Source organism: Gadus morhua, chromosome 15 (assembly GCF_902167405.1).
Source record: "Gadus morhua chromosome 15, gadMor3.0, whole genome shotgun sequence".
NCBI lineage: Eukaryota > Metazoa > Chordata > Actinopteri > Gadiformes > Gadidae > Gadus > Gadus morhua.
Genome location: NC_044062.1, coordinates 14923957 through 14945337, shown reverse-complemented (window position 1 = coordinate 14945337; position 21381 = coordinate 14923957). Strand labels below are relative to the sequence as shown.

The following is a 21381-nucleotide window of genomic DNA, read 5'->3' as shown; positions in this document are numbered from 1 at the left end:
GTCTGTCTGTCTGTCTGTGTGTAAGTGTGTGAAATGCATTTGTGTGTGTGTGTGCGCGCCCACGTGTGTGTGTAGAAATGCATGTGATTTGTGCGTGTGCATGTGAAGAAAGGCATGCGTGTGGGCGTGCGTGTGTGTGCCGGCGTGCGTGCGGAAATGCATGTGCGTGCATGTGTGCGTATTCGCCCACCTTGCCGTGTTTGCCCATCTTCTCATGGCAGATGACCACGTCCTCCCAGAGCTGCATCTCCTCGTACAGCAGCAGGGCTGAGCTGGTGCAGCCCAGGTCCATGAGGAGGCTGGCCAGCTGGCTCTACAACCACACAGAGACATCCAGTTACACACACACACACACAGCATGGTTACTATACCAGCTTTACAACACACAGTCAGGAACAATACGTTGTGTTCCAACCTCCACAGCCACAGATATAAATGGAAAATGTACTGCATTCATATCACGCTTCGCTTAACAGCGGCCACTTAAAGCCGTTACAATCATTGCCTAAAAAAAATAAATAATCACACGTTCATGCACACATTCACACACCGACGGCGGTGTCAACCATGCAAGGCAAGAGACAGCTCGTCGGGAGAGGTTAGGGTTAACTGGACACGCTGCTAGGGGGAGCCGGGGATCGGACTAGCAACCAGACATATTCTATCGGATTCCTGCCCCTACAACCAAACCCAGACACAGTCAGTAACCACACGGTTACCCAGTAAACATGTTCACCGCGGAAATATTTTTACCTGGGATGGTGATTTCATTTAGTGAAAATATGAAATATGCTACATCAGTTTATCACTGACATTTCACCTTGTTGTTGGTTTTTGAACGAATGACAGAAAAGACTTGAGGTCTGCTAAGGGAAAGTTATATCAGATGGTTGTGAGCGGGGTCATTTAATACCAATTTTAACCAATTGTCACTGGTGGTGCAGTTGGTATTTGGCCAATCAGCAATCAACCTTATGAAAACCTTATGGTGGGCATATGCAAGATAGATGCCTGACTTCTCTGAATATTTAAGCGTTCACTGCTGGGCACTCTCTTGGAAGAGATTACATTAAAAAAAAGTTGTAAAAACATGTTGCTAAGCAATTTGGAACACAGCTTGGTCTCTTCTCGGAACGAGACTGCCGAGACCAATTCATCCGAGACCGGTTTAAGACCGAGGCAAATTCACTCCGTGTCCAGGAAGAGAGCATCAAAAAGAACAGACTGGAGCACTACAGCTCCATCAACCCCTCCCTCCCTCCCTCCCTCCCTCCCTCGCCAGGTGGTCATACAGCACCTTCCCCCGCTCGCCTTTATGCGGTTCTTAGTTATTACACACCCTCCGACCTCTGTACGTATCCACCTCTTCTTCTTAGCTAAGGCCCAGCTAGGCTTACTGTTTTCTCCCGTTAGCAGGAAAACCTACGCTGACACACTGATAGGAGCTGTAGCTGAGCGGGACAGAGGGAAATGCGGATATCTTATCACAGGAAGTGGGCGTACAGCCACAGACCCAGACCCACACCCAAACACACACACACACACACACACTTAAATAGAAGGTTTTTAATAAGAGGTTTTCGACTGTTGATCTCAATATAGCAGGCGATGAAGGACAAGTACCGCACAATATAAAATAGAAGGTGGAGGTTTTTGACATTTTATCTCAATACAGCAGGTGATGAAAAGGGGCAAAGTACCTGGATTGACCAGCGGGGTGGTGCCTGGCAGCAGTAGAAGATCTTCAGACGCTCGCTTACTGGACAAGTTGGGTCCTCAAAGTGGTCTGCTATCAGCTGAAGAAGAAAAACGAACGGAGGAGTACAGGACCTCGTGAATGCAAAATCGTGAATACAGACTTGTGAATGTCTGAACAAACGTGTCGTAGCATTGAAAAACCATCCAACCGTCATCAGACACTTCCACCTCTATTACAAGAACCATGTTCATCCAAACATTGCAAAGGGGAATCATGGCAACGGCATTGCATTGGCAATGGAGCGAAGCTGATCGCTCCATTCCCTGAAACAAGGCTGGGAATGTTATCGGAGACGGGATCAGCTTGGAGCGTTGGACAGGAGGTGGCGGAGGAGTGGTGCTGACGTTTGTGTCTTTATGGACGGGACAGTGAAGACGGACCGGAACGCGTGTCTAAAGAGAGAGGGAACGACCTGTTGCTAGGTCGCCACACGTCCAACTGTCGACATCATCAGCGCACCAACGTCTTGAGCCGCCAAGCAAACATCTTTCCATCCTTCTCGTCATTAGGAATGAGTGTCATGGTATACACATTAACATCGGGAAAAGTCCCGTCTCCGATGCAACCGCACTGTGTCAGTGGGGAGGATTAACCTGGATCAGACGATTACATGTAAGTTGTGTGGTTTGGTGGAAGGCCCGGGGCGGGTGATTCATACGGAAAGGAGGGCCCTGGGGGGGTTACTGCGGTGAAGCTGGAGCACCTCGGGCTAGAAGCAACAACAACGCATCGCTCAGACGGAGCACAATCCCAGAACAATCCATCACGAGTCTGGAAGCCTCACGGAGGTCGTCTGACAGGAGGACCTTAGAGCTGACGCACTACCGGCTCGTGGAAGCCCGTCGTTTGGGTTAATATGTCCGTATCAGAGGGTCCCGAGAAATACCGGTCTCAATTGTCCCACTGAACCCACACGGGACCCAAACTGTGCACTGTCGGACGTTTTTGGAAAAGCGCAGGGATTTGAAGCTTGATGCGATTGTCTGTCTCTCTCTCAACATCTCTTTCCCCTTCTTTTGTCTCTCACACTATATCCCTTCATTATGTTTCTCTCTCCCCCTCAAACTGTTCGGTCTGAACGGGAGTGAGCTGCCAGAGGCTCTCACAACTTGTTCAGACTCTTTTGGTTCTCGTGGATTCCTCTGTTTCTCATCACAGATTGGTGTTTCTCACATTATCCTGCTGGCTGTGGTCCACGCCAAACACGGCGGCAGTGGTGTGTGAGCCAATCACAGATGTTCTGGAGGATGGTGTGCTATAAAGGGATGCTTACTGAGACGCGTAAATCAACCATCGGATCACTTCCTGTTCTGCTCCTCCACTTCCTGCTCTCTCCTCTTCCGTCCTTGCGGTTATTCCTCTGGAAGTGCTGACATTTCCAGAGGAATAACTACAGAGCCGCCCAGATCTGCTGGAACAGGTCCTTGCTCTGGTTGTACTGCTTGGGGGTGGAGGGCTGAGGGTGATGAAGGAGTTTAGGGGTGGAGGAGCTATGGAGCTACGTTTCAGGGAATCAAGGGATAAAGGGGGGAGATGATAAATGTTGAAAAAGTGGAGGGGTTAAGCAGGTCTTTGAGGGTTTGAGTTAAAGAGTGAAGGGGTGAAAGGGGTGAATGGTTTACAGAAGTATGAGTCAAGGAGTTGAGGCATTTAGGAGTAATGGGGTCACTGCTGGACCTCCATCTCAAGTCCAGCAGTGACCTCTCTCACCTCCTTTAGTCCCAGAATCCTCTTTGTCTGGGGGAACTACCCGCCACCCCAGAGCAGCTGCCGTGATTAGAACCAGACAGCCCCTCCCTCCCTCCCTCCTCCCCTCCCTCCGTGTGAGAGAGAGCAGAGTGAAGAAGGAAAGGCTTGCAGTCGGAACAGCTGTATGGTGTCTGGATACTTTAACAGCCTTCTGCACCGGAGCTAGGAACCACCTCACAACCCGCTATCAAACCTAAACACTTGGCCACTTCTGTCAGGGGGGGGGGGGGGGGGGGGGATGGTGGACGGTGGAGACGGTGTTGGCCTATGCAAACACACAGTCGCACACACACTCAGACAAATGCTAAAACACACGCATAATTCATCGCATTCGTACTCAAGCTGCAATACACACACGGCACATCTCATTTCCAATGCTGACCTTGCCGAGAGGTCCGTGCCGCGAGATCACACACACACACACACACACACACACACACACACACACACACACACACACACACACACACACACACACACACACACACACACACACACACACACACACACACACACACACACGTATGGAAGGCCAAAAGTGTCAAAGGTATGCCTCAATGTAGATGCAATATTTTTTTGCGGCAATAACACAATGCCCTATTTAACTGAATTATATCAATGCCCGTCTAAAACGAGGCGTATGTTTGACCCTTCGGGCCTTCCACAACACTGTCGATGCACATACACATGTATATATTCCGGTACCTGTGTTTGCATCATGGCCCTCTCCACCCTGCGGGAGCTGCCTCGCTCCAGACGGGTCCTCAGACAGAGAGCGCTGACCTCCACCGCCCAGAACTGGGGCTGAGACAGGATACACTGCGGAGTGAAAGCCCTCATTAAGATATATCAAATGCATATTAATATCGTATTTAAGAAGCTGAGGCTGAGACAGGATACAGTGGAGAGTACTATGTCAAGATATAGGACAAATATATTGCACATCGAATGAATCAATCACATATCAAACATACATATTACATTTTACAAACTCATCCTTCGGTTGTCCGAAAAGTTCAAAACGCAAAACGCATCTGAAATTCTGACCGCCGAATGACAGGTGTAGTGTGCTTGGATTGGATGGTTTGCGCTGACTGTTATCTGGGTTGTGGCTGGTCTGCTGTGTGTGCACCGATAGCCGGGCTAACATCACTTCCTGTGGCGACAGGAAGTGGATGTAACTCACAGCAGAGATGGAGCTGTTCCCAGCGTTGGCTAGTCTCCAGTGAGCGTAGCGCAGCGCTGAGGTCATGTCTGCTAGGATGCTCAGGAATGTCTGTTAGTGTGTGGTGTGCACGTGCATGTGCACATGCGTGCATATGTGCGTCTACATATATTTGCGTACCCGTGTGTGCATGTGTGTGTGGGAGTGAATGTCTGTGCGTGTGGGAGTGCATGTGCATGTGCATGCATTTGTGAATGTTCTGGAAGATATAATGTTACAGCATACCAAAGTAAACTGCAAAAAGATGATGCCATGAAATAGACTCGAGAACAGGACCAAAGGCGTGGCGAGGGTTCTACTTTACTTTTATCTTTCAGAGTATAAATAGTACACTGTGAGTAAACCAACCTTTGATTACCATCCAGACGACCATTAAGCTGCTCGCCCTGCCCCAACAACAACCAACATAGTGCCACATCTGTTGGGGTTTGGTTGGCTGTTGTTGGATGACGTTATTTGTCCAATCGCTGTTGGCACACTACTAGGCTAGCAGTGTATTAGCACCATAAGGTCTCAACACTTTCTACTTCATTTTTAGTTTTAAGTGTTATCATGGGTTTAGAGACATTCTAGTGGGGACCAACTCTGTAAAAGTAGTGTGTGGTCTGCAGACATTTTGAGTTGAATCATAAATTAGGAAATTGCTGTTTATATGTTTTAGTAGTCAGTAAGTTAAGTTGGCATCTAAGAATTTGATAAAGTCGACTTCTTTATCTTCATTTGTTTATACAGTTATACTTTCGATTCTAAATTAATGTGCGCCTAATTATTTAAATGTTTAATTGAGCAGTTATACACTCGTTTGTACATTTATATATTTGGTGAGGTATTTATAAGTTGAGTTACAAGTCTGAAAGTGCAGTGCCATACATTTGAGATCTTCTCTCACACGTCCCATCAAGCCCTGCATGCGGATGCGAACACACATTGTTCGAACGATAAAAAACATGTCGTAACGGGATGACCCGCAGGTCACCCTTCATCCCCTGGGCCCCCTAAAAGAATGTCAGTAAGCCAAAAACCCACTGCAGCCAAAAACATCCTTGAAAACACTTTGATCGACCCACAGACCCATAACATGCCGATCAATATGAGCATAAAGAAGAGTGGTGATCGATGGTCACCACGCATTGTCCCTTCAGACCGCTCGATAAAAGCAACCCCTTCTCCCTTCACTTGCGGTTAGCTCAGCGCGGGGTGTTTTCGCTCTAACAACGCACAAGAGGAGACGTCAACCTTTGAAGGCAGCCATGCGTCTCCGTCACTGACCGCTGCTCTCGACATAGGACCTGATCCAGGGGTTCTCCACTACACCATCTCCAAAGCGTTGGCGGCCCGCGGCTGACCCACGATACGGCTCTTCCAGACCCTGTGGGGGGCCTTGGAGAATGACTCACCGACATTATATCGGAGGAGGAATCATCGATGAGGTAGCGGTATCCCCCTCCATAAACTCCCTCACCCCACCCACCGCCACATAATACTGCCACCCCCCCCTAAATGAGTCAATGACGTGGCCAACGTGGGTGGGTGGGGGGGAATCCCCCCCAAACCACTTTTTGGTAGGATGCCTCTGCACTTGGGTCTTTGTACAACGAATGTATTCCACTCTATTATCTTAAGCTGAGAAAATTTAAAAGCAACAAATTCCGTCCCAGAATCAATACAGTACTGCGGTTCTGAAGCCGAATGGCTGTGGACATACCACAAGGAACAGGTCACTGTTTGAACATAAAACATTTCCATATATCCATGACATGGCCGTCCTCCAGAGTTTCAGGCCGCACGAGGAGGATTTAAAACGAGCCTGTGTGGAACGTCACACGGGGGTTAGCGATCGCGATCAGACACATCATAAACCAAAACATGATGAAGGAATATCCGCCATGTCTGTTCTGGAGCCAATTAGAACCCAGCGGGGGTGAGCGATCGTCATGCCTCCACAGTCGGCGAGGCGGTCAGCAGGATGTCGATGATGACCGGCGATAAGTGGACAGACGGACGGAAGGGCATAGAGAAAGAGGTGATGAAATGATGGAATACCTCCACTGATGCGTCCTGATAGCTCTCTCACCAGGGTGACATCACTGCCCTGGTCTAACCAGTGTGACATCACTGTCTTTCTTTCCACATATGGTATTCAAAAGTCGTTTTGTTGAGCGAACTACAAGGGAGAGGTTTAACTACCATTATACAGCTACTAGTTATAAAAGGCCTCAGAAAGGGATGCAAGATCTGGTTCAAACTACCTACATTTTTGAGGGGGTTATCGATTGGTTCATCGAACCCTGAACACATTTCAAGACACACACACACACACACACACGCACACACACACAGTCATCCCCATGGCAGCACGCCAACCAAATCATTGTGAAACCCTAGATTTAATCGTTTCAATAAAGGAAAAGCCTACATCACTGCACAACAGAATGGATGTCCCCACATCAAGGGGTAGCCAGGGGGTTTGGGGTTCTGTGCTGAAATCAACACTGACACCTTGAGCAGCGAGTGGTTCTTCATGCTGTGATCTGCATGTGGCAGGGAAATCACTACGACAGGTGCAACTACACAGACTTTCCTTGCGGCTGATCCCAGGATGCACTCCCCCCCCCCGGTGACCGTTACCACACCAAACCATTGCGAAATCCAATCATTACACTGAGCAGTTTCTAATTTTAAACCGTTACCATTAATTAAGAGTACCTAGACCTCATCTTCTCGAACGCATAACGGGAAATGACCAACCCACTGCCGGCTCGCGTCATTGCGTTTCAGACGTTGTGTGGATATATCTGGATTCTAATTACCCAAACGCCCCTCCATCTCCACGCTGAGACACCATGGCAACCAAATCCCAGCCCTCCTCAGTGCTAGAGTCTCCCGGGCCTGGGAGGAAGGAGCTTCAGGATATCCAGAGATGTGTAAAGACGACACGCAGCAGCAACACACCCTCATACACATGCACACAAAGTTAAGAACCGTAGTTGATTGTTGAATAACGATCAATATGACGATTGACGATGGTGCCTCTTGACTCATAAAGGTTTGTTTCAGCGTCTTAGTGTCCATCATTCTCTCTGTTTGAGACAAAAACTTGTCCAAGTCTGTAAGACCATTCAAAGTGCCCATCAAAAACGTAATGAGAAAAAAGTCGTAAAAGTAGATCATTTAGCCCAGCGTCTCGAGAGTAACGGCACCATAGGAGTCGACGAGCACAGGACTACTCTTAGGGACTATTGATGCTGGGCTAGGAGGCCAAACGCTACTGTCTGCGTTGTTTGTAGATACGTGAAGAGACGCAGACTACAGGCGAGCCATTAACACTGCAGCGCATCGTCCCTCGTTACGCTGCAGTCACCGTGGCAACATCGATCATAGAGTAATTAACAGCGAGCGATACGCCGAGCATTTGTCACGCACGTAATCACACACACCAGCAATCTGCAACAGTGCTTAAGAGCCGCGCTGTAAAGGGCACGCCACGGAGCGTGAAACCCTCCATTGTTGGTGGAACAAACATTAACGACTGAAATCTACAACATGAGGCCGCTAATCCTATCGACTTTTTATGGGACAAATTATGAGGGAGCTTTTGTTCCGCTGTAATTTATCGTTTTTTTGGACGTGAAACTAGGTATTATTCCGCTCCAAACTTAGCCACATCTCTCAGTGGCTTGCTGGACATCCAAGCGTGTGCCGATTTCAGCCTTCAGGTGGGATGCAGGTGGTTGGATCCCCGTGCTGTTGGGGCCCAACAAGAAAGTCGAACTGAATATTTAACATTGGCTTCATAGTCATGAAAAGAGAACCAATCACCTGCATGCTGGTGGGTTGAACATGGCCTGTGTTTTCACACCAATTGCAATGTATTTAGAATTTGTGGATTTAAGCGTTAATTTTAAGTGGCAAAGACAAAATACTAATGACATCGAAGATTCACGATTCACCATGTTTTAAGTTTTTAGGATTGAAGTAATGTATTAAACCAAGGAAATTTTAACAATATAATCCATCCCTAAATGTGCTCTGAAAAGGTTGCTTTAGGAGGTATGTAACGAGAATAGCAACAAATAAGGCCAAAAGGGTTTCTAAAATAAATGGCCTACCCTAGTCCCTTAAGGGGGCCCTCTAAAAGAATGGCAGCAAGCCCAAAAACAGGCTGCAGCCAAGAACTTCCTTAAAACCCCTTGAAGATCTGGGATCCAGGCTCAACCCAGTGAAGGGTACCCTGTGTAGGACCCAGTTCTGCTCGCTCTGCAGAAGGAGGTTGGTGTGTCGGGAGGTGTTGGGCACAGGGATTGAATGGGGGCGACACCCGAGGATGAGAACGTTTAACCCTCTGGGGTACAAAGGGGACAAAAGGAGTTGTGACTCGAGACGAAAACAGTTGCCAGGTCTAGCGGTGTGCGATTTGAAATGACACCGCAGAATCGTGGAGGGGTGAGTCCGTTTTGGTTTCCGTCAACTGCAGGTAAAGCTAAAAGCAGAAATGTAATATACACATACCCCATCACTTTGGTTAAGGAAGACACATTTTAAACCGTGTGGTTAGATGACGAACCGCTATGGAAAGGTCAGCGCTGGTTAAGAGATTAGATGGAGGTTGACATATTTACTGCATTACTGCTGCAACATTAATGCATAACGCGGTCTACATGGCTACTAGCGTCACTCCATAACCGGCTTTGGAAGAAACACAGATAAATGCTGCAGATTATAGTTGCCATTCCAGAACATTCCTCAACTGCGAATGACATTAGCACAGCAACGGGAGGGTACGAGATATATGCAGTTACTGACTTTAGCGCCTGATATCCAGGATGCAGCCAAACCCGCTCCATCATCGGTAACCACTGAAGCATTCTGAGATGGACGGAATACTTATTAGAATTCACTATGCTGCTGAATGCATTTTAATACAAACATTATAGTTTTCCCATCAACTTGCAGAAAAGTACCACAAACCAAACAAAACTGCAGAAAAAGGAACATGTCAAACGATCCTCCTTGAAATTAATTAAACTACAGCGAAAACAAGGTTTTTAAATACCAAAACTACACAGTTTCACACACAGAAACGGGGCATGACAGCAACTAGTCTACACCTTCAAGCAAGTGCGTCTGTGTGTTTCACATCGGTAGTTTCCATGTTAAACGTTGAGCCGTGCAGGGTGGATGCTGATAGGACCATAAGGTTAGAGTGACAGGAAACCAGTGAACTCCTGAAGGGTATTTAAGTTTCCAGACCGACACCTGCATACAAACCTCACACTAAATGCCCCCAGTGGCCCAGTGGACTACAACTCCGTCCTACACAGCTCTGGCTAAGCAGCAACTGGCTGCTAACGAGCTGTCCGCTGACAAATCATCCGTGAGGTACGATTCAACAAGAACAATTCTTCCTTCAGGAGCTTTCTGTCAGTCTACACAAACACTCGGGGCTGCTATCCGAGAAGCACACTTTTCAAAACTGCAAAAACTGTGTTTTTCCACGTGCTTGTCACATAATCAAAAGCAGAATAACTGTTTTACATAGAATTGCTTGGACCAGAGATTCCATTGGTTTTGCACAGAGTGCAAGTGTCCCAGGTAGGGAGGTTAATATGGTGAAATTATGTTTAAAATGGCAGAAAACTCCAGAATAACCTCATTATAACAATTTTCTCTGCAAAAGTGGATAAGGTAAGAAAAAATTCAACAGTTTGTTTAAAACCTGGTAAATACCCTTCAGCAACAAGGTGTCTCAGATAATTAGAGTCAAAATCCCCGGTGCAGCGTGTGGGCGAGATGTTTCTGGAGGAAAAACTGGATGGCACTTTGGTTTGACGTTAACACGCCCGCTGAAGGAGACCGCGGAGGCAGCTGGAGTGGGTGGCAGGCGGTGATTAGGAGGAGGAGGAGGAGGAGGAGGAAGGCCTGGCGTGTGACAACCATCTAACCAGCCTGCAGATTCCTGGATCCACATGGAGGCTGGGAAGATGCCTGCTCACATGAGCCGGCGGCGGGGTTGAGCTCCTCTGACCACCATCGTCGAAGAGGTAAGTCCTTCTGGCCCAGTTCAGCCGACGAGACGGTCACCAGTGCACAACTTGGCCAGAATCTGAAGTGGTTCCAACGTATTATCCATCGCTCAGATGGTCAAATGTTATTTTTCACGTCTGATTTTATCCTACGGTTGTCATATTGAACGAATTAAATCATTTTGTACCGTTATACTTGCACTCATACCAGCAAAAGTAAGTGGTTCAAAGTCTAAGGCCTTAATACATCACCTGGTACATCACCTCACCCACTGAGACCAAAGTGTCAAACCCTCAGCCCAACACTCACACTTCTGTCCAAGTGTGAGACATACACATAAATGGCCTCTAGATAAAAGGTATCAAAGTACATCGAGAATAAAGCGGAGGAGTGAAATGAGCAAGGCAGTTGACCTTCATCCCTGCCAAACATCAACGCAGGGCGAGACCAAAGAACGAAGCCATCCATCTTGAACACTTCCCCTCACCAGCAACCACTTAACATTCATGACTTCAAGCATGCCATCGTGGTACACCGGGCTTTCCACGCAAACTGTCCTGATGGAATCGTAAAGGGCGAGGGGGAAGGTTGCCTTTGACTTCCCTTTTGGCTTTCAGTAAGCAACGTGGAGAATCCAACAATGCAATTAAAAGTTAATTGTCCCCATAGCCTTGACATTTCTTTTATATAAAATGGAACGTAGCGAATAAATTGCAGCAGGCCATTAAGATGTTCACAGTGACGCTGGAACTTTAGCTGTGCGTAATTACCGCTCCATCCCCATAGGCCTTCATGCTTTTAAATATCTCAAAGGAAGGCGCTGTGTAAGTGGTGACACACACTAAAAGGCTGAGAAGGAAAACAGCAGCATTTTATTTTCCCTATCGGTCCTCTGACAGTGAACCCCGCCCTCAAGTAACATTCACCAAGTAATCTAGGATTTCGAAAGATCGAACGATTTTGGGGTAAAAATCCAAGTGCGATAATCTATCCGAAAGTCAATGCTAATGTTGGTTTTGGATTTGGACGTGTTAAATTATTTGGATGTGTTAAGTGATGAGGTCCTTGGTTATACAATTTGTAAAAGAGTTTGAAATAAGTGGTCATTTATATCTCGTATTATCTTCTCTTTTCTTATCCTCAGAGATTGATCACTAGCTCCCCTGTCAAAAAAGCGACTCATCAAAGACATCGTAGGTCCACTTTCTCCGGGGAACGGGCGTCTCAGAGTCCTGTTTTATGTCAATGTCAAGTTAGAGGTGAACTCATGCCAGAGAAACCCATAATTGGTTTAAGGAAATGTAAGTGATTTACACGACACCCTTGTCCAAGCCCTGATTACTTCTGAAAACATGCTTAAGTGAAAGGATGTGGACATGCTTTTAAATATTTTGCCACCCAAAGTATTTAATAAACTTGACCACTCTGGTCAGAGGGTTCTTTCCCATGGCCTGCGCTGCCCTTGGCGCGTCCGTGGCGGTGAGATCAGCACCAGAGAAGGGTGTAAAGAGGACGATCCGACCAATAAAAACATGACTAAATGAATCCAAGCGGACCGTGACCCTGCACTCAACAGACACTTGCACACTTTCCAGAAACGCCACACTAAGAGCCCGCTACGATAACGACCAAAGAAAGGAAAATAAAGGCAGATAGCGGGCCAAGTGTGTGGTGGACACACCCAGGGGTGGCAGCTCAACAAGCGGGGAAGAAGAAAGTGCTGACTGGGGAGGAAAAACACTGAAAGCCTTCCAGAGGTCCAGCGGGACAGCGGCGCTGACGAACATCGGAGCTGACGAATATCAGGGCTACGGTCCCCGGGCGGACCACGTCATCGCCATAGGAAATGTGCCACGGCCGCTTAGCTAATCTATTGGTGCTCACAGCAGGGGGGGGCGAAGATGATTGATGGCACCAAGGGGGTGCGGGTTGGACTGACCATTGCAAGCTCATCACCACAGTAGGGCTCCTCACAAGCTCTGGAGATATATTATATACTCTCTCGAACTCTCTAAGAATTCTCTCAAAGTACTCAGTCCTATTAGGTATACGCGCAAATGGTAGTTTCTTCCTGAAATGAATACAGAATATATTGTTAGATACACAGACTGATGGGATGGCCCCGGACACTAAATCCACCATCTTCTTAGCAGTAGCAGCAGCAGCCAAAAGCAAGACACAATTATTACAAGCCGTAAAACAAGTGTAGGCTCCAGCCATCTGTCTTTAGCTTCGAAAACCCACTATATCAACCTATTTATAGCGTCGTAATAATACATTATATATCTATGAACTTTCAACGTGGGGGCAGGATGGTGTAGTGGTTAAAGGGTTCCCAGCCTGTGTTTGATACCTCTTTGTACGCAGACTACCTCAGAGTATAGAGCAAGTTGCCCTTTTCTCTACCTGCTCCTTAATGGCCTGTATCTGAATGCCCTGTAAGTCGTCTGGGATAAAAGCCTAAATAACTATTCACTACATCTACATGATTCCCGAAGCAGTACCAATGAGGGTTGACATTAGTAGCAGTCACACAACAGACATACGCTTTCTAAAGCAGCTCCAGCTGTGGCCTAGTCAGCTTGCCTTTAGAGCTGGTGTTTACAGCCCTGACTGCTGGCAGGATGTCAGCGTTTAATCAGTGAGGGAGAGGAGCTGAAACACCCTGCTGTTCTGTCTTCTACACCCCCGCTATTAGGGTCAAATTAACATTAATAAACATATTGAGAGGGGAGTAGAGCTGTCGGTCATTATGTCGTTAGGGAACTTTAGAATTATAATTAAGAGCGAGGTGATGATGCGTGTCCGACGCTCAATACCTAGCATCACAAACGCCTGTGCACCCAGCATACAACATATGGCCCTGAAAGAGCAGAGAGGGCGACGGCAGACCTATGCAATTTGTTACATTCTCTCTCTTTTTTTCGGTTTTCATTTTCTCCCTGTGCCCTCTGATCACGTATTTCATCCCTCTACGCTCAGTCTGCCACGAGCAAATCACTGCTCAGCACCAGAGGGGGGGGGGGGGGGGGGGGGGGGGGGGGGGGGGAAGAGAGAGAGAGAGAGAGAGAGAGAGAGAGAGAGAGAGAGAGAGACGGAGAGAACACACAGACAGACACACAGAAGGACACATAGAAGGACAGACAGAGATGCGGTGAGAGAAAGAGAATGACAGAAAGGAATGGAGAGAGAGAGAGAGAAAGGGAGAGGAGAAGAGACACTTTGACCAACGTATTGTTAAGGGGGAAACATTCCCTCCCTTCTTCGTCCCTCCAAAGCGTCCACATTCTGAAGTTATGCTAAACTCTGCACTGTGGACGATAGTGTGGATTCGCTTGGCTGCTGCCGGCTCATTCAAGAGGCGTTGAATGGCAAACGAGGTGCTGTCAATCACACAGGGACATTAGAAGGCGTTGGAAATTGGATTTCCAGCCGTTATAATGAGATGTATGATAATAAGATAAAAATAATAAGATGCGCAAAAGTCAACATTCACAAAAGTCTGGGATATAACTAATATTGAACGTCAGAACTATCAAAACAAATTAACTAATAGAGATGAAAACTTTCTGAAGAACTGCAGTAAAAGTACAAAGTAACAATTACGGTTGGCATGTGGTGTTAAATATGTTTGGTTAAGTCACTCAAACTGTATATTCAGACTTTTTGGGAAGGGTATCCTTTAAAGAAGTCCTCATCTTAATGACCTCTACAGTCCAACCAATCAGCGTGCTGGGAATTTATCGATATCATGCACCGATCTGCATCTAAATCTGTTCCCTTCTGTCACAGCTCAGAGGAACCGTTTGATATTCCCTCCCACACTGCACAAAGTGAACTTCATGGAAACTAATTACTTAGCTTCATCGCTCCACATATCACCATGGGACAGAGCATTAGAGTTGCATCTTTGGTCATCGATAAATTCCCGTTTTTCCTATGAACGCTGTGGTAAATTACCTCCTCGCCGCGAGCAGAGGGGAATCAGAGGAGTGTTACACCACGGTTGCATCAACCACTTGGCGGTCATGACTTAGAACCGAAAGTCCAAAACACGAAAATAAATAAATATTAGTTTCTGTTTTTTAACTATGAGATAACATAATCGGTAACTACAAAAATATTATGGTTACGTAAAAAGAAAAAAAGATTTTCTTTTTTTAATAATTGGCATTTTAGCCTCATTGAATCTGTTAAGTATCGATATCATCAATCCCCAGAGCATGACACAAGTCAATATAACATTAGTCAGTGTGATGGACGGGGGGGAGGGACTTACCGATGTGAACGCCAGCAGCTCCTCCTCAGTCAGGTTGTGCACTGGGTTGCTCTTCTGGAAGTTGGTGCTGGGAGACAGGAGGTCAGGATCAGTACGCGGCACACACACACACACACACACACACACACACACACACACACACACACACACACACACACACACACACACACACACACACACACACACACACACTTTAATTCTTCCATAACAACGTCAGAATTTGTTATTCCCAGGTTTATTGATGATTTATTGACGACTGATCGGTTTGATTCATGATCGTTGTGGCGACCATTAGAGGAAAGTATTCGTCATGATAGACAAGCCTGGAGCATTAATCTATATCACTAGTGGGGGAGCCGAGGGGGAGTGCGGGAGATAGAGAGGGAGGGAGGGAGGGAGGGAGGGACAGGGAAAAGAGTGGGAGGGAGGGGAGGGAGGGGTTTATGGGGCAGGGAGAGACTAATGAAGGAGAGAGACAGAGGGAGGGAAGGAGAATCTCAAGAAATATGGCCAATTGATTTCCGCAAAGCCAGTTCATTATGAAAGCAAATCAAAGAAAAAAGCAACTAGAAAGAAACAAAAGACCCTCAATTCATTAAAGTATCAATCAATCACAAATCAATTAATCACGAAGTGAAAACAGTGCGGTCTCTACGAGGAGATGGGAGGTTCTGGGCGTAGCCGATCATTTCCCATGAGGATACATGATGCCAGTGTGGTTCTTTTACACAAGCAACTGGCCCGGGGACCGCCTCTGGTTCTGACGCTTTCTGCACTAGCTCGGAGTCAAACCCTCCGCCCCTGGCACTGGGTCCAGAGCGCAGGGTCGGAGGGGTCGGACTCTGTTGAGATTAGGCCCAGTAATAACCGGTGCTCCTCTGCACAGTCTGTTTGTTATCCTTCCACTGGAGGACCGTTTCTGCAGGCCCGGCGGAGCCTGCCAGGTGGACGCACCGCAAGGCTGTAGTAGAGCCGCCGCCCGTGAGCCAAGAACCCGACGTTCCCCGGTCCCTCCCCAGAGAACCCTCCACCAGTTAGTACTTTGTTTAGAGAGAAAATAGTAGTACGGTAACAGCCGATACTACTAGATACACTGTTAGACAAAATACTGCAGAGTATCGCAAAAACAGAAATCCAGACATTGTATTGATTTTTAAAAACAACATTGGTTCTTTCAATGCATTATCTGTGCCTTGGACGACGGCCACTGCAGTGTGGTAACGGTTACACATACATTTATTAACATGCTTGGTTACACCTAAATGTAAATAGACAAGAGGCACTCCAGCCGTGGGGATGTCCCGGGGAGTAGAGATTACAGAGAGATACTGGTAGTGAGAGTCAAAAACAACCAGGAACATTCTGTGGGATTTAACCAAAAAGATGCAGAAATCCCCAAACAGGAAGAGGTTTAAAAGGAGACAATCCCAAATATATGAGAGTTGCGCGAGAGGATAACTGAAACCAGTTGTTGATCAGTGGAAAGGTCCATGTATCGACTGCTTCCACACATCAGGTGTGTGTGTGTCTCTGTGTGTGTGTGTCTCTCCCTCTCTGTGTGTCTCTCTCTGCCTGTGTGTGTGTGTGTGTGTGTGTGTCTCTCTCTGCCTGTGTGTGTGTGTGTGTGTGTGTGTGTCTCTCTCTGCCTGTGTGTGTGTGTGTGTGTGTGTGTGTGTGTGTGTGTGTGTGTGTGTGTGTGTGTGTGTGTGTGTGTGTGTGTGTGTGTCTCTGTATGTGTCCCTCTGTGTGTGTGTGTCTCTGTATGTGTCCCTCTGTGTGTGTGTGTGTGTGTCTCTGTAGGTGTCCCTCTGTGTGTGTGTCTGTGTGTGTGTGTCTCTGTATGTGTCCCTCTGTGTGTGTGTGTGTCTCTGTAGGTGTCCCTCTGTGTGTGTGTGTCTCTGTAGGTGTCTCTGTGTGTGTGTGCGTGTGTGCGTGTGTGCGTGCGCGCGCGCGCGTGTGTGTGTGTGTGTGTGTGTGTGTGTGTGTGTGTGTGTGTGTGTGTGTGTGTGTGTGTGTGTGTGTGTGTGTGTGTGTGTGTGTTTCTCCCTCAGTGTGTGTGTGTGTTTCTCCCTCAGTGTGTGTGTGTGTGTCTCTGCATGTGTCTGTGTGTGCCTCTGCATGTGTCTGTGTCTGTGTCTGTGTCTGTGTGGGTGTGTGTGTGTGTGTGTGTGTGTGTGTCCACTAACGGATTATTCCGTTCCTTCTAGGTTACATGAAGCAACTTATCTCTCATTGTCGCAGTTGGCTAACGGTTAACGGCCATCAAATTAATCCTAACGAAAATAGACCAATCCCATAGTGTATAGCGTGCATGGAGTAATTGTTTATTGCCCTCACACTAAAACACACCACACATTTAATTATATTTAGGGATGAATATATTTAGATGGAATATAGTGCTGGCAAGCCAGTTGAAATCTCAGGCTTAGCTTTGGTATCGACTATCCTGTATAGAAGCTAGGTAAACTGAAAACCAAAAGTAGTAGCATATCTTTTACTTTATCTTAGCGAATCGCCAATATTTGCATATTATGTATATTGTACTGCCTATGGGTAACAGCAGGTACAACCTACACTTGACCACCTCGGCTTCCAACAACCATGGAATGAGGACAATACAATCTTTAATGGGAAAAAGTATAATTAAATTAAGACACACACACACGCTGTTGAGAGGTTAGTGGCAGCTGGTCAGAGGGAGCAACTGAAAATGCTACCCATGTGACAACGGGCCCTAACAATAAGTGCCACCTGACTGAAGGAACACCCTAAACGGCGATGAATTCATTACAATGATTCCCTTGCTGCTGTTGCCTTTAAAAGGATGAAGAGGAGGTAATCTGATTATAGCCGTAGTAGATTGATAGGCTGTTTAAATGCCTGTGGTAATGGGTGGGGATGGAGCCCAGAGTACGTATGTAAGAGACTGATCACCCTACATACCTGAGAAGCTCTAGCTCTCGGGTTATCTCTTATCTTGACCCACACATTGAAACTGTTGTCAGTTAAAGGAGTCATTTTAAATCATAAAAGATATGTTTGGCTAAAGTCAGGGGATACTGGCTATCTCGCTAATCAGGAGCGTGAGATTCAAGCATGATCCTCTTCACACTCTCTCCCGCCACACCTCCTATTTATCACTCAAATTACACGATATTTCGCCATCATGTAGACTTTTTCAATAATATATCATTGTATATAATCATACAATACGCGCCAAGCCACATCTTGAACCCTGCTCTTTGAAATCTGACAACAATCGGACGCAGACAGAGCAGAGTGCAATGAGCTCGACCCAAAGTCACGACGGCATACTGAAACCCTGACTATAAGCCTTACTAGTTTTCTGATCAACCCACAGTGATTTTGGAAAAGGCTAAATGGAGGCAACGTCTACTGCTTTTCATCATCATGAGATATGGCAAGTTGAAAGTGGCCTGAGTAGTTCATGAGGGGCCCGGGTGCAAGAGTTGTTATGGGCCCCCCGACTACCCAATAAAAATGTATTCTAAAAACTGATTGGTCAAATTCCAATTTGAACAAATACTGATTTTAACAACCTTCTTTTTATGGCCACTGATTTCACAGAGAGTATGTGTGCTCTGCCAATACCGTTCTCTTCTTATCTAGTTTTGACAGCAACTTAAAAAAGTCCAAATGATAAAACAGCAATGTGTGCAGAACTCCTTAAATAGATCCCAATCATTGATTAATGAAAATATAATCTACCGTTGATTAAATTGCATGTGCTCAAAATTAAGACTTTTGTGAGCTTTTGGAAATAATGATGTGATTAAAGAGGGAATAATATCTTCTGTCGCAGCTGCGGGTCTTTTATTGCGTTATATTTTTCATAAAAATGTACCCATAACTTTTTCTTGACAAGAACATTAATTAAGATGAGAAACATATTTGTCTGTTGATTAGACTAATATATCCATATACTGTTTGGAAACAAAACACTTTAACATCAAATTTAACCTTTTTAGCTTTACATTAATTAAATTATTTATGTAGACTGGGTAGCCGTGCCCATTCTTCCGGCAATCTTCCGAGTTTGCCCTGCAGAAGGGTCTGGAAAAAAGCAATACATTTCTTTCTAGTTTCGATACATTTTTGTGGGAGCCAATCACCAAGCTGGCTTTTCCCCCTTGCGTGCTATTGGCTGGTTTAACACAATGACGACAGGGAAGCGACGGCAAGCAGCCAATTGCGTACAGAGTAATTTGAACTAGACCCATTGATCACGCCTCTTGTGCTGAAGAAAATGACAGCAGCCTCCCCAGACCAACTAATAAATCTACGATTGAGCTTGGCCTGGCAATAGCCAGGCTATTATTCATATATTTAGGATTTAAAATTATAACAGAGCATTTATGATTACCTACATGATTTTATTTTATAAAAAAAAAATGTAATCTGAATGTCAGGGTTTTTCGGGCGATTTGATTGGCAGGGGTTATCGAGCGGTCAGATGGGCTGTGGTTTTTTCGAGCGAGGAGTAAGTGATGAGCATGGTAATCAAAAGGCAGCTCAAGTCGTTCCATCCAGGGAAATACCCACTATTTCACAATATATATATTATACAGTATAGACATGCACTAACCATATAAAGGGCACACAGGTTCCTCACTAAAGAAAGTCAAAGACGTGTTGCTCCATTATCCCAAATCATGGTTGACCGCCTTTTTGGTTCCCGGCTGTGAACTTGACCGGCGGTCCAATCAACATGGAGATAAGCATCGCGCACCAATCAGAGAGCAATTTATTCTCACACTGAGAATTACAAAATACGTCAAATTACTTGTACTATAGCCTCCACTATCAATGATATCGAGTAGCTGTGTATATATCTTTGTATATGTGTGCACATAAGAAACAAACCTAAGTGAGTCTGTTTCATGATCTGCTGAGTAGCGTAGCCCCCGACGGCTCCCCCACAGGTCAAGAAGAATCTTGCACCTTCGCAAAAAGTCGGGATTGTCAACAAGCAACTCATATAGATGCTTGTTGAGCCTGAGGTAATTATTTTTATTTATTAGGTTTCCCCCTTGAACGCGACAAGCTGTGTAAAATAATCCTCCTCTAATGAAGGGGGGGAGAGGGGGGGGGGGCATGTGAGACAGCAGACTGTACAAACTCATCACAACGCAGCCGGAGATGGAAAGGATTAAAGTCACCCAAACAAAACATCAGAGGGAATGCTAATCTCAGATTCTGTTTGTCATCATGGGAATGGTAATGTAAATAAACAATAAACCCTCAACAACGTCTGAAATACAAGTCAAAACCTGAAGTCGATTCCACGCAAAACGTTAGACTGTTCACTAATAGAGAATGTTAGTTGTGCTAAGGCTAGCCAGAGACAGGCTACCATTACTCTTCTGATGATGTGCTTCATTCGTTCCTGAAGCAAAACACGAATTGAGATTAGTTGAACAAAACAAGAGTTGACAGGAGGGTTTTACCCCAATACTTGAAAACATAAACATGAAACATAAACAAGAACCTGTGTTTACAAGATTGCCGAATGCAACATTAGTTAGCATTAGGCCCTACACAAACACTTAAAGTTCCCATAAACACACTGTTGAGCATTAGCAAGATCTAAAGCCTTCCTATTTGATCTGGTCAAATCTATTATTGATTTAACATAAGTCTAATTTGTTAAATATTGCGTATTCAACTGTCAGATATTAGTCAGCAAAATGTGAGTTTTACTCATCTGTTTCCAGTTTCCCGTGCTGTATGAGATAATTTTGCTTTAAGACGGCTCCCACATAATTTCTGTCCAATCAGGGCATCTGTTCTCTGATTGGTTAGGAAAACAATCTTGCCCGTCATATACCTATGCTCCCAGGTGCCTGAATGCAACACTTCTTAATTGTAGATATATTTAGGGAGGAAGGGATTTTCCTTAGTGTTTATTTTCAAAACCTTGCCCTCTTCTGCCATCTCTTTTGAACTCTCAAATCTTGAATAACACATCCTCTATCTATGATTATTCTTTGACTAGAGTCGACTCAGATGGGTTAGGTGTCCTAAGCTGTTGCTTCCGCTCTTTCTCTGAAGCAATTTTTCTGTTGGAAACCCTGATCATGTTGACCTACGACCCCGATATAGTGGTTAATTATTCAACACACGACTCCGTTGCCCTCCTAATGGCTGCCAGGTGTGACGCTAATGATTCAGGTGTGATGGTGACCTTCTAGTCGGCTGGTACCCGAAGCAGAACACTTCTAACACCAGTGTAAACACCGTCACATGACCATATCACTGTTTCTTTTTCGACAGTTGGTGTTTCGTTGGCAGGCTGCAGCCCGGTGAAACGATGACTAAAACTAG

The 21381-nt window shown here is 45.9% G+C and overlaps 1 protein-coding gene across 1 annotated transcript in view; it reads right to left on the bottom strand.

Moving 5' to 3' along the window:
• ttc27 (tetratricopeptide repeat domain 27) overlaps positions 1-21381 on the bottom strand; it is a 61717-nt gene that overhangs the window by 21038 nt on the left and 19298 nt on the right. Inside the window, exons 9-12 of the mRNA XM_030379344.1 lie at positions 15037-15103; positions 4214-4327; positions 1701-1796; positions 191-313 (exon numbers count right to left, since the gene is read on the bottom strand). Coding sequence (XP_030235204.1) covers positions 191-313; positions 1701-1796; positions 4214-4327; positions 15037-15103 — 400 coding nt within the window. The remainder of the gene's footprint in view (positions 1-190; positions 314-1700; positions 1797-4213; positions 4328-15036; positions 15104-21381) is intronic.